This window comes from Schistocerca cancellata, chromosome 6 (assembly GCF_023864275.1).
Source record: "Schistocerca cancellata isolate TAMUIC-IGC-003103 chromosome 6, iqSchCanc2.1, whole genome shotgun sequence".
Taxonomy (NCBI): domain Eukaryota; kingdom Metazoa; phylum Arthropoda; class Insecta; order Orthoptera; family Acrididae; genus Schistocerca; species Schistocerca cancellata.
In genome coordinates this window covers 479,894,034-479,908,269 of record NC_064631.1, presented here as the reverse complement: position 1 = coordinate 479,908,269, position 14,236 = coordinate 479,894,034, and the positions used below count along the sequence as shown (strand labels likewise).

Genomic DNA, 14,236 nt, shown 5'->3' with positions numbered 1-14,236 from the left:
CGGGTTCAGCAGCCTTCTGCCTGCTCTCGTTTCGCGCCAGGAGCAGATCAAGGCCGCCAGCCAGCTGGCGAGCACGAGAGTGTACACAGCGTTGTTAGTTCATTCTCCTCCGCTGCGAAGGCCAACGACCCCTGGAGAATCAATCCACTTAGGAGAAACCAACGATGCTGTAGCGAACTCTTCGCACTGTTGATGTCGACTCCATCAGGAATCTCGTTCACTACCTGGTTTGTGTGTTAGAGTTGATAGGAAAAGGGATGAAGGAGAGAGGTAAACATATTAAAGGACACTGATCCGGAAACGACCAGCTCAAATGTTGCAAGCGAAAATCGTTCTGATATGACTGACAGTGGAACACACGTGCAAGGACTGTTGTAGGTAGCTTTCAGAGGTGGTAGTATGGACCAATAAAAGGTAACATGACCGGTAAACATGGGTTCTAAAACACGTACCTTAAAAGCTAGGAGCACTTGATCAGTAGAAGATATCTCTTTCACAGTACCAAAGATGAACAAGTGCTCATAGCTTTTCACGTGTGCATTTTAGAGGTTATATTCACTAGACTTTTTTTCTTGTTTCGGTCAACACTGCCGCTTCTGAAAGTTGCCTACCCTTCAACCATAGCAACAACGGTACCGATACATGTAGAATCACCCTGTATATCTACAGTAAAAGGAAACATAGGTTATTTGTACATTTTAAAAGTACAGATACAGTAAAAAGAATTGCGAAGTAACGTCTTTTATAGATTCATCTTGTTGATACTCATGACATTCATTTAAGAATATTACTGGTGTCTTACCCTCAACATTATTTATTTTAGATGGAATTCATACTCATAACGAAACTGATTAAAACTTCCCAAACATATGTTACCAACGTCCGCGTTTTCCTTCCTATCACACCAAATATGGACACGAGGGATGTCCTGTCTTAGAAAGTCGGCGCTATCTCTACTAAATTAGGTTGAAATTTCTGTATGCCCTCCAGAGTTATGCTTTTCCTTTCTTTCCTCCCACCCTCATCATTAGGTATTTTAGGAGTATCTTGACACCACAGTATACAGGGCGAGTCAAAAGTCCTTGAACACCTTCATAAGATGCGAGATTAAAAGGATGATTAAAATGTGATGATGGGAACATAGGTTTCATGTGGGGTCGCAACTTTTGGAGTGAATGTCATTCATGGCCGCCATCTTGAAATCCGCCATTTTGGATTCAAGTCATTTTTTTTAATGGGAAGGGGGCTGTATGACACACCAAATAACACTCGCCTGAGCTCTGAATTTGGTGGTGCAATTTGTTTTTGTCTATTTTGTACAGTTTAGAGGTTATTAATGTTCAAAGTTGGAAAATTACCTTCATACCGACTGCTACAACACATGTTCCACGTGTTGTCCATCCCGTGTAATGTACAACTGTAGTCGCCGCAACCACTCTGACTGCACACGGAAGAGAGTGTCTCCTGCAATTTGGTCACAGGCGTGTTGTATACGTTCCTCCAGGTGTCTCAAATCACAGATGCTCTCAGCATACACTATCTGCTCAAGATGTCCCCATAGACAAAAATCAAGGGGCGTTAAGTTAGGGGATCTGGGCGGCCACTCCACGGGACCACGGCGACCAATCCACTTCCCTCCCACATGTTCGTCCAACCATTCACGGACACCAAGAGACGCAAGAGTCGGTATCAAGGTAACTTTGAATATTAATAATTTCTTAACTGTACAAGATAAACAAAAACAAATTACACCACTCATTTCCAGAGCTCAGGCGAGTGTTATTTGATGTGTCATACACCCCACTTCCCATTTTTTTTTAAATTACTTGAATCCAAAATGGCGGATTTCAAGATGGAGGCCATGATTGACATTCAGTCCAATAGTTGTGGCCCCACGTGAAACCTATGTTCCCATCATCACATTTAAATTCTCCTATAATCTTCCAACTTTTGAAGGTGTCCAAGGACTTTTGACTCGCCCTGTATTTTCATTTAGTAAATCATACGTGAAGCAAATTTGGTAAAAATTACGCAGAGCGTTCCAAAGCTATGCTTAATGTTCCACCCCTTCCTAGGGTCAACATCACTCCAGAGATCCAGAGGATTAAATGACATTGGGACTATCATCCCAACAACCTCGAGTTATAGTGGAGATTAGTACAGTTCAACTATTTTTCCATGCCATGCTTTCACGCTTTCAACCGACTACTGAGAATGTAGCAGTATCTTATCAGCTCAGCTCCGGCATTCTGGCCTTAGACGGGGCAATGGAGACAGACCGACGGTCATGTCAACCTCAGCCAATGACGTCATTAGGATGTGGTATGGAAGGCCGTGCAGTCCGCAAACCGCTCTTCCAGCGTTACACACTGTACAGACCTTGGAGGCGATACTACTCGGTCAAGTAGATCCTCAGTTGGCATCTCGAGGTTCAGTTGCCCCTGTTCTGGTCCTCCCACAAGGAAAATCCTTAGCAGTAGTGCAATTAATCCTGGGTCCTCCGTATGGCAGTCAGCCACTCTGGGCACTCTGCTACTGAGATAGAAGTGTGTTATCCTAGCAATATAGTCAGATAACAGGTCATATCTAAGTCACATGCTGGAATGTTTTGTTGTAGTCAATTCCGTTAATATTTTTCAATAAGCATTCCCTTCTTGCAGCACCAAACTATTGAAAGCACCTTATTGTAACTTTTGAACACATTATGGGAGTGACAATGATCAACGTGTTACAAATATTCACTATTAAAAACAGTCTTGATCACAAATTATTAAGTATGGTGACCGGTTCTGGTCTGGTACTGATTCTCTAGCAGAAGGAATTTCTTACTCATTGGTCTGAAGATGACCACAGCAGTGGTCGAAACCGGTCACCATACTAAATAGTTTGTGATCAAGACTGTTTTTAATAGTAAACCTTATTGTAAGACTGTAAAATATGAACAAGCAAACACACTTTAAAGGACGTTAGCATTATGGGTTTGCTTTGAGAGCGGTTGAGCTGTGGAAAGGTGACAATGTCATCATGTAAGTCATAGGTAAACCAACGCCACCGATAACATACAGAATCGGAGCAGCCGTGCATATGTTAGTAATGTAGGTTGATAAGGAATGGTCTCTATGGGTCATGACTCGGTAAGCGACATGATGGTCAGTTTCGCTAGTAGCGGTTAGAACATTGAGGATGTGGGTACTGAACAAAGGTTTAGTGGCGAAATCCTGAAAAATTGTCAATTACCAAGAAAATAATTAGCTGCTTCAATAATATTTGCATATAGTTTCTACCAACAGCCTTACTTCTTACGTAACAGCACAAGAGGAAAACAGCACTGTCCCCTCAAACATGCATTTCTTCTTGTGTGCATTCTAGTAAACAACATAATTACGTTAACTCACCGTGGATTGGATTGTTTGGGGTAAGAGACCAAACAGCGAGGTCATCGGTCTCGTCGGATTAGGGAAGGACGGGGAAGGAAGTAGGCCGTGCTCTTTCAAAGGAATCATCCCGGCATTTGCCTAGAGCGATTTAGGGAAATCACGGAAAACCTAAATCAGGATGTCCGGACGCGGGATTGAATCGTCGTCCTCCCGAATGAGACTCCAGTGTGCTAACCACTGCGCCACCTCACTCGGTAAACTCACTGTGGATTATCAAACATAGGAACTAGTTGAGTTAATGTAAGCACGCTTTGCTTATGCGATTTCTGGTTTATTCTAATTTCATGCACTCCCTTTTGCATCACTACTCTGTTCTTCGCAGTTAGTAAATGCGGTGTGGGGTGAATTGCAGGAAACATTTTCTAAATTTCTGCCTCCGACAGCTGCCTAGAGATCAAAGAAAGAACGTGAAACGTTAGAAAAAACAGGTTTACACCCCTGTGAAGAATAGATTTAGTCTGAGAAGTGTGCACACGTCTTATCAAATGAATGATGAAGGTTTTAGTTGCTAGGAACGAAGCGTTATCAAATGAAATCAATGGTCTGGTAAGCAGAACGAAGTAGAAGCGATTTAGGACGGTGTGTTGTATCTCAGCTACGTTAATCAGCGCTAATACCCCTCACGTGTTGGAGCCGGTAGTGGTGGGACGCGAAGAGACCCTCAGGGACACTTATTTCTCGTACATTGCGCAACTGGTTTGAGGGCGGACGTCTGTTTGTGGCTTGCTATGCCTTGCACGCAGCTGGACACCGCCCACCATCCCAGAAACGCTTTAAATTGCAAATATACCACTCTGGCAATGGTATTTTCAGTTGAAGTGGCATTTAGCATCCATTCAGAAACACACAAGGTGATTCAGGGTAAAGAGCGTTTGAATGGATTATCTGCAAATATGTTTACAGAATTACACCTGTGATATTCCCCTTTAAAGTCAACAGAAAACTTTATTTCCAATGCTATACCACGCTCACTATTGCTACCGGTAGAATAAGAAAATAACCCTCCACTGGAGATTTGCAATGAACCATAGTTACAAGGAGATTTTATTGATTTGTAAGACAGCAGGCCTAAACGGGTAGGAATGTTGTAAAGTAGTTCTAGGTGAGGCGTTGATCTACAAGAATGAGCGTTTACATTGAGCAGCTAACACACTGAACATGAGAGACTCACGCAAAAGACTAGAACAACGAATTATTTTCAGATGTAGAGGGTCAGAGTTCCAAATAACAGTACACTGGATTACGTTGTCATTAAAGGAGCCCCCACATGATTTACTCTATATTCATGTCTGTTACTTAGTTAGTACTAGACTCGGATGACTTACCTCGTCTTATCAATAAGGCAGCTGGTTCTGACATCATTGGAAGAAAAACAGCGCTTTTCCAGCATCGAGCTGACGTTACTGGAACAGCGACAAATGCAAGACAATGGTGAAGTTTAACTATTTCAATGAATGGACTGCATCCAGATTGTCAGAGAAAGCAACTATCTACCGATTGGCACGAATCACAGACAGCAAAAAATGCGTATCTCACAATGTAAAACTGGAACACATCGCAACATAGTATGCTATGGGGAGCATGTCGCTAAAGACAAAAGGGTTTATAGAAATATAGGAAATATGGATGAAAAAAGAAAATACGTTCGTGCCACACGAGTGATGGAAACAGAAACGAATATAGAGAAACTGGATAAGGTCCATGGCTTTCAGGTATGACCGTTAATGAAATAGGTACTCCCTGTTCTAAAGAAACAAAGGAGCAGCTCCGAAAAAAAATTCGATAATAATAATCAAGCGTTAGTAGTTGAAACAACAGAGGTACTATCCGAAAGAAGACGACGTTAAAAATTAATCCATTTTTTCTGGGTTGTACATTATTTTACCTGAGGCGGCCTACAACTCAAAGTAGTTTATAACGTGATGAAAGTCACTTAACCAATGGTACCTCATTTCACAGCCCGATGCATTCTACAACCCTGAAGAATTTTATGGAAACTTGCTCCGACCACGAAACCTACGAAATTGCATCAAGAAGGATCTTGCTGAAATAATGAGTGTGTCGTTCCCGAAGACAGAAAGTAATGCCGCACCGAATCCGTGCCTTTTAGCCTAGATCTTATTGTGCCTCATTGGAAGGCTCACTAATTCGTATGCTCGTAAATTGTTGCGGTGACAGTGGTGTCGACAACGTCGTGTATACAGTTTCAGTGTCCAATTAACACGAAACAGCCGGCCCGAGTGGCCGTGCGGTTCTACGCGCTACAGTCTGGAGCCGAGCGACCGCTACGGTCGGAGGTTCGAATCCTGCGTCGGTCATGGATGTGTGTGATATCCTTAGGTTAGTTAGGTTTAATTATTTCTAAGTTCTAGGCGACTGATGACCTCTGAAGTTAAGTGGCATAGTGCTCAGAGCCATTTTTTGACAAGAAACTGGACAGGTTGAAGAAATGGCTCTGAGTACTATGGGACTTAACATCTGAGGTAATCAGTCCCGTAGAACTTTGAACTACTTAAACTTAACCAACCCAAGGACGTCACACACATCCATGCCGAAGTCAAGGTTCGAATCTGCGACCGTAGCAGTAGTGCGGTTCCGGACTGAAGCGCCTAGAACGGCACGGCCACCGCGGCCGGCTAACGTTGAAGAACATCACAAAAAAGTCAGAAACAAAACTAAGAGCAAGCGACTTACATCATGATTCTGGGAAACAACTAATACACGGCACAAACTCTATTCCATTTTAATCCTATCTAAGCAGTACGACAGATTCTAAAGAGCGATTTAGCAGATGTTGCGTAGTACCGGGAACGCGATGGCACATTCTGCACTGGAACTGAGAGATTGACGAATGTTGTTATTTCGTAGTTGCAACATTGTGTAAAATCGGTTATAACATAATAGGACAAACCCAATCCGAGAAATTTCCTATTCAACATTACAAAACTATAACCTGTGGTACAGACTATAGACAGTACATGAGCAGCTTGTTCGCATTCGTAATAATGCATCAAGCTGTGAGACTGGCGCAGACACGATTCTAAAAGGAAACGGTGAGACCGTAATGCTGGCAACGGTTAGCCCCAAGCCCGCAGGCAGAAGGCTGCGGATGCCGTAATGAGCGGGAGGATGGCAGCCAGCGGCCAGGCGGCTTATCGGATCAGACGGATAATTTTCTGCAGTGTGCATCTCCTCGGGAGTCCGCAGTGTGTGCAGACGGTAAACAGCGACAGACGACATGCGGGAGAGAGGGGGGAGGAGGGTGGAGGGCGGAGGAGCGGAGGCTGCAGCCTTGCATTCCAGCATCGCCTATCTCTCTCTCGTCCTCTCAGCGTGCAGGCCTTCTTGACGAATGTGTTCCCTGGAGAACCCTGCCACACTGCGGGCCGCGTGACTCCATGAACGCGTCACCGCCTGAAAATATAGCGTCTGCACGGAAGAGATTTAAGGACTTCCGCACAAGATGACAGTAAGGAAGGAGTGTTCCATTCACTCAACCTGTAGTACTGCGTTCGTATTAAAGTCATCTTTCCTTTCATTTATCGAAAATATTTAAAAAAGCTTCAAGTACCTATAATTTGCTATATCACCGTAATAATCGTACCCAATTTATACCAGTACCTTAGGTGATTATATACAATGAAAGTTTACCACGCCTACAGTTATTGACTTGACACTACCTCATCACATATGGCCACCGGCCGAGACAGCTCAGTGCTAGAGATACCAAACGCCCATTTTGGTTTCAAATCCCCTTCTAATAATAATGATTTACATTTTGTGTGATTTGTGTGAATGAATGAGCGAATAGGCTGTAAAGCAACAAGTCATTTCGTTCGCCATGCGTGCACTTATATAGCTGAAAATCATGGTGACAGCAGTTGCAGGAACTGCGCCATCCATTGATTTACCACTAACTACCAAACTTCGGCAATACCATTTAATTTACTTGCCTCCGAGAGCATTTTTTACTCCTGCCATGAGACAGACCCTTGTTATACTTCTACTAGTAATTTCTCTTATAATGCAGTTTTTCACAAAGGATTTTTCCACTACTTTCTGCGACTTTTATAGACTCTTGCATTCGTCGATAATACACCACAATTTTTTTGGAAATTGTGGTAAGTTGCTAATGTACCAAACTGCTGATGTCATTGGTCCCTAGGCTTACACATTACTTAATCTAATTGAAACTAACTTAAATGCTGTGGACAACATTCCAGGTTTGAATCCTGGCAGGGTCACCATATGAAACGTCCCCTTATAAAAATTATAAATGACTCTGCTTAAACTCACACACAATATTTTTAGCGCAACGCAATCTGACTTTCAAAAATCCCTACAAAATAATGGCCCTGACTAACAATAACCTATACCTTTCAAGAATCACTTACCTCACAAAAATCTTCGTTTTGATTTTGTTAGATAACAAACAATGTATTTACCTTAATAGTGTTCAAAAGTCATTATATATATATATATATATATATATATATATATATATATATATATATATATATATATCAGTTCATGAATCCAGTCTTAGAAATGTACTCTCTCTGATGGACACACGTCCAGATCATCCACTCTCAAAACTCCACCATCTCTCTGAGCACATCCACCACTGCTGGCAGCTCACCTCCAACTGCGGAACGCTACACACTGTTCACATGCAACTGCCCAACACTAGAATAGCAAATTCCAACAATGCAAACCAGCCTCAGACTGCACACAGCACAGTCAGTGATTTTCATATAGAGCGCTACATGGCGTTACCAACATATAAACCTAAACATCCTACTTACAACACCTATGCCTCAGTGATGACTCGAACCTCCGACGGGGGGAGTTGGGCGAAATGTGACAAGCCGCCTTAGACCGCCTGGCTACCTCGCGCGGCGATAATACACCGTCCTGCCTATTACTGTGACTTCAACGTGCAATACTCACGCACGTACGGCATGTGGCAGCACTAACAGTGGAGAATATATAGAAGGTGTATAGTTGGATGCGGACGACAGTGCAGTCATTGTCGTAAATCAGAAACGGAGAGATTTATCTGACGTCCAAAAGGGCATCGTCATTGATCTTCCGGCCAAGGATGGAAGCAGTTGCGAAACTGCGGCAGTGGTTAAAGTATACCGCGCCTGGCAAAATGGCGCTATCCAAAACCAGCACCGAGGCTACTGCGATGCACCACGGACCATATACAGAGTGAGTCACTAAGTATTGCCACCTAGAAGAACTTCGAAAGTATGATAGGAGCTGAAAAGTTTGTGGGACAAACGTTGCATAGGACAACGGGGACCATAACATGTCGTTGGATCCTTGTTGATAGGTGGGGTCGCTTCAGAGATATGAAGGTTAACTTTGTTTTCTTAAACTGGATGCTATAGTTCGGTACTTATTTTCTGATAGCGGCTATCGAGATGAATCCAATGATGTGTAACAGCAGGGTCTTTGAAGCTCAACTAAGGTCAAAAAGGTGGCATGAACGTCGAATCATACCATTGATATCCTTTCATCTTAAATTTTAATTCCGCTTTCGAACCTTTCTTTTACTTGCGAAATTGCTTCTTTGATATACTGATTGAACATTAGGGATGAAGGACGACATCCCTGTCTTATACCCTTTCTCATCCAAGCACTTCGTTCTTCGTCTCCCACCCCTGTCGTACACTCTTGGGCTTTCTACTTTTTTATATTACCCGTCTTTTCCTATAGCTTACCCCTGTTTTCCTCAGAATTTCGAAAATCTTGCACCACTTGACATCGTCGAACGCCTTTTCCAGATCGACAAATCCTAAATGCGCGTCCTGATTTTTCTTTAGTCTTGCTTCCTTAATCAAGGTTACTTAATTCTTAATAAGATTGAAGAGCCAGAGCATTATGACCACCTGACTAATAGCTGTTACGTCCACCTTTGTCACGGATAACAGCGGCGACGCGTCGTGGCATGGGAGCAGTGAGGCGTTGGTAGGTCGCTGGAGGGATTCGGCACCACACTTGCACACGCAAGTCACCTACGTCCCTTAAATTCCGTGGAGGCGGGCCATGAGCTCTGACGCCACGTTCAATCATATTCCAGACGTGTTCGATTGGGTTCAGATCTAGCGAATAAGGGGGCAGCAAATCACTTGGAACTTGCCACTGTGTTCCTCGAACTACTCCATCACACTCCTGGGTTTGTGACATGGTGTTGAAAAATGCAACTGCGTCGGGAAACATGATCGTCAGGAAGAGGCGTACGTGGTCTGCAACCATTGTACGATACTCATTGGCCGTCATGGTCTTGCACGAGTTCCACCAGAGCCATGGATGCCCACGTGAATGGATGCCAAATGGAGCCGCCGTCGTCTTGTCCCTGTCCGGCAGTACCGGTGTCAAGGACGTGTCCCCTGGAAAACGACGGGTTCGCATCCTACCTCAAGCAATGTGAAGAAGATATCGGGATTCATCAGACCATGCAACGCTCTGCCACTGCACCAACGTCCAATACGAACCCATATCAGTCGTAGTCGTCGACGTCTTTTGTCAACATTGGTACACGTATGGGTCGTCGGCGGCAGAGGCCCATCGTTAAGAGTGTTCGGTGCACTGTATGTACAGATACACTTGTACTCTGTCTAGCATTGAAGTCTAATGTTAGTTCCGCCGCAGTTCGTAGCCTGTCCTGTTTTACCAGCCTGCCCAGTCTAGGAGGTCCGACTTTAATGAGGGGTCGCCGCCCAACCCCACTACGTCTGGACGTGGTTTCACGTTGGTTTCGCCACGTGTTGAAGACTCTCGTCACAGCACTCTTGGAATACTCGACAAGTCGTGCAGTTTCCGAAATGCTCATTCCGAACCACCGGGCCATCATAATCTGCCCTCGGTCAGACTCAGATAGATCGCGCACCTTACCCATTCTACAAGCGGACAACACGTTCACTGATAGTATATGCACCGAGCGTGTGTCTAGCCGTCATTCCTCGCCATGTGACGCTGCTATAGCCTGGACGGGTTTATATCAATAGTAGGTCGGTGGTCATAACGTTCTGGTGGATCAGTGTATGCGGCCCAAGGTGCCACCCAAAGTTGTCAGTACTGGCACTGGAGAACATGAGTTTCGCAAGCACTGCGCTATACGGACCGCCGTCTGTTCCAGAGCGTGTGGGTGGCAGTCGCGGTGGCTGCAGTGGCGGTGGCAGAGCCGGCGCTGCCGGGCCAGTTCCAGTACTTGCCGCCTGACCGCGGCTACAACTACCCGACGCCCAAGGTGCCGTTCACGACGCCGACGACGCCAGGTTACCGGCCGCCGCAGACGCCGCCCTCGTACGGCACGCCGCCGACGCCCACGAGGCCCACCTACCCTCAGCCGCCCGTCACCTACCCGGTCGGCCCACCGGTCACTACGCCGCCTTATGGAAGGCCCACCCCGCCGCCAACCTATGGCCCACCACCGGTACGTACACGAATATAAAGTGCTTCCTGCACCGAGCGTAGATCCAGCTACACAGTGCCGATCCATCACGGGAGCTACACTAGGTGATCAAAAGTATCCGGACACCTGGCTGAAAATGACTTACAAGTTCTCGGGCCCCCCCCATCGGTAATGCTGGATTTCAATATGGTGTTGTCCCACCTTAGCCTTGATGACAGCTTCCACTCTCGCTGACATACGGTCAGTCAGGTGCTGGAAGATTTCTTGGGGAATGGCAGCCCATTCTTCACGGTGTGGTGCACTTAGGAGAGTCATCTATGTCGGTCGGTGAGGCCTGGCACGAAGTCTGCGTTCCAAAACATCTCAAAGGTGTTCTATAGGATTCAGGCCACAGCTCTGTGCAGGCCAGTCCATTACAGGGATGTTATTGTCGTGCAACCACTCCGCCACAGGCCGTGCTTTATGAACAGCTGTTCGATCGTGTTGAAAGATACAATCGCCATCCCCGAATTGCTCTTCAACAGTGCGCAGCAAGAATGTGCTTAAAACATCAACGTACGCATATGCTGTGATGGTGCCACGCAAAACAACAAGGGGTGAAAGCCCCCTCCATCAAAAACACGTACACACCATAACACCACCGCCTCCGAATTTTACTGTAGGCAGATGACGTTCACCGGGCATTCGCCGTACCCACACTATGTACCAGATTATGTAAGGTTATTCGTCGGTCCATACAACGTTTCTCCACTATTTAGTCGTCCAATGTTTACGCTCCTTACACCAAGCGAGGCGTCGTTTGGCATTTACTAGCGTGATGTGTGGCTTATGAGCAGCCGCTCGACCATGAAATACAAGTTTTCTCACCTTCCGCTTAAGTGTCATAGTACTTACAGTGGATCCTGAGGCAGTTTGGAATTCGTGTATGATGATCTGCATAGATGTCTGCCCATTACACATTACGAACCTCTTCAACTGTCGGCGGTCTCTGTCAGTCAACAGACGAAGTCGACCTGTACGCTTTTATGCTGAACGTGTCCCTTCACGTTTCCACTTCAATATCACATCGGTAACAGTGGACGTAGGGATGATAAAGAGGTGTGGAAATCTCGTGTACAGAAATAGACAAAAGTGACACCCAATCACCTGACCACGATCGAAGTCCGTGAGTTCCGCGGAGCGCCCCATTCTGCTCTCTCAAGATGTCTAATGACTACTGAGGTAGCTGATATGGAGTGCCTGGCAGTAGGTGGTAACACAATACACCGAATAAGAGAAACGTATGTTTTGTGGGTGCAGGATACTTTTGACCACATAGTGTAGATTAGTACCCTATCTAACCCGCTGCCAATAATTGCTGGTTCTTGCTACGGACACAACCACACAGGAAAAAATTGGTCAAGTCAATGGGCCATCATGAATAGCCATGAAACACAATTTCTAGTGTTGAAATTCGACAAAAAATACAGGTCACAAAAGGGTGAAACATTGCTGTAAACGAGGATTATTAATTTAATTGTCCCTTGTTTGAGTCGCAACTGTTTAAACTGTGCTAGAATCTGCAAAACAAGGACAGCGTGGCAATCCCATGATATATTAAAAAACGCAGTAAAATATTTCGCTGCTCTGTGTTAGTACGCAATCGATCTGTGTGAGCACACTGAGTAGCTGGATCAATGTTTCTTTGATTACATAGTTGAAGGAGGTTGGTGGATTAATATTTTTTTAATTAAATCATAGGAGGAGGTAGGTGGATGAATGTCTTTTACATAAATCTTGGGAAGACGTATGTGGAATAACGCTTTTTTTAATTCAATCATTGGTAGAAGGTAGGTGGAACATAGGACGTGCGACTCTATTACGCATAAGCATTGGTCCGCCTGCCTTCTGCCATGATTTAATTAAAAAAAAACATTGGTCCACTTACTCAATGTGCTCGAGCAGATCGATTGCGTATTCGTTTCAAATGGCTCTGAGCACTATGGGACTCAACATCTTAGGTCATAAGTCCCCTAGAACTTAGAACTACTTAAACCTAACTAACCTAAGGACATCACACACACCCATGCCCGAGGCAGGATTCGAACCTGCGACCGTAGCAGTCCCGCGGTTCCGGACTGCAGCGCCAGAACCGCTAGACCACCGCGGCCGGCGCGTATTCGTTTCACCACCACATTAGATACATTTTCGTGCCTCTGCAATTAACCCATGAGACATGCACGAACGTCAGTCCACTATATAGCACTCGCTGCCATAATTATCACAGATGCACCGAAAAATACCAAACAAGACAATGGTTAAAATTTCGGCACTAGAAATACATTCCCACTCTTGTCGCCTGTCATTGGTTATGTAAAAGAATCATCCCAATTACTACGCGAAACCGACGCGTTGCTTACCTATGACCAGTCGATAAGCACCTCCGTGACTGCCGCTTGCCCTGATCTAGACCTTAGCCCTCCTAGAGGGCTGCAAAATTGTGGGGACGTTGACTGCTACGTTTACCCGCTATTCGAAATAGGATGCCAGCAAAACCACCCTCAAAGACGAGGTCATTTTAGTGAGAAGTGAACTGACAGGTAGGTGTTTATGTGAGCAACATATGATATCATATTCAGAGCAAACGAAACACACAGGTCAAAGCAAGCGGTGTCCAAACAGTTGCATCAATATACAGTGCACCATCTTCTGGCGGCAACGCAGTTGTTTATTCTCACACGGAAACCACAATGAAGCTGCCGAACGTGCCGAATGACATTCTGCCATATATTCTACAGGGTGACTCGAAAGAATTAGAAATTTAGGAATGGAGTTTAATGGATGAGCACATTTACTTTGCACATATTTATTTATGTCAGTTTATAGCACAGAGTATGCCATTACTGATTGTCACAAGCATTTTTATTTCTTGACTACCATGCTACAGATGAGCTTCCCCCTAGCGCACATATTCCTGCAACCTGGCAAAAACGTTATACATGGCCTGATCGAACATTTCAATAGGAATCCTGGAGACTTCCTCTCGTACTCTTGCTTTAAGTTCTTCGTTGGTAGCAGTAAGGAAAACCTCGGTATTGAGCTGACCCCACAAGAAAAAGTCACACGCTGTCAGTTCAGGCGGTCTTGGGGTCCATGCAATGTCACGATCTTTTGCACTGACCAGGCTATCAAATAATCGTCGCTCAGCTCCCATCGATAACTCTGCTGTATATGTCGCTGCTCTGTAATGCTGAAACCAGCAGTTGGCAGTAAAACGGGCAGTTCACTGTCCGTGGCGGCAGCGTACTGAACGCACGTTACAGTGGTTGTGCACCCACCATTATTTTCAAAAAGGTAGTAGTCTATAACACCACTGGATGACATGGCGCGTGGAACA

General features: G+C 45.0%; 1 protein-coding gene across 1 annotated transcript in view; it reads left to right on the top strand.

Moving 5' to 3' along the window:
- LOC126190961 (cuticle protein 19-like) overlaps positions 1–14,236 on the top strand; it is a 74,130-nt gene that overhangs the window by 11,858 nt on the left and 48,036 nt on the right. The window contains exon 2 of the mRNA XM_049931624.1: positions 10,585–10,881. Within this exon, the coding sequence (XP_049787581.1) occupies positions 10,585–10,881 (297 nt within the window). The remainder of the gene's footprint in view (positions 1–10,584; positions 10,882–14,236) is intronic.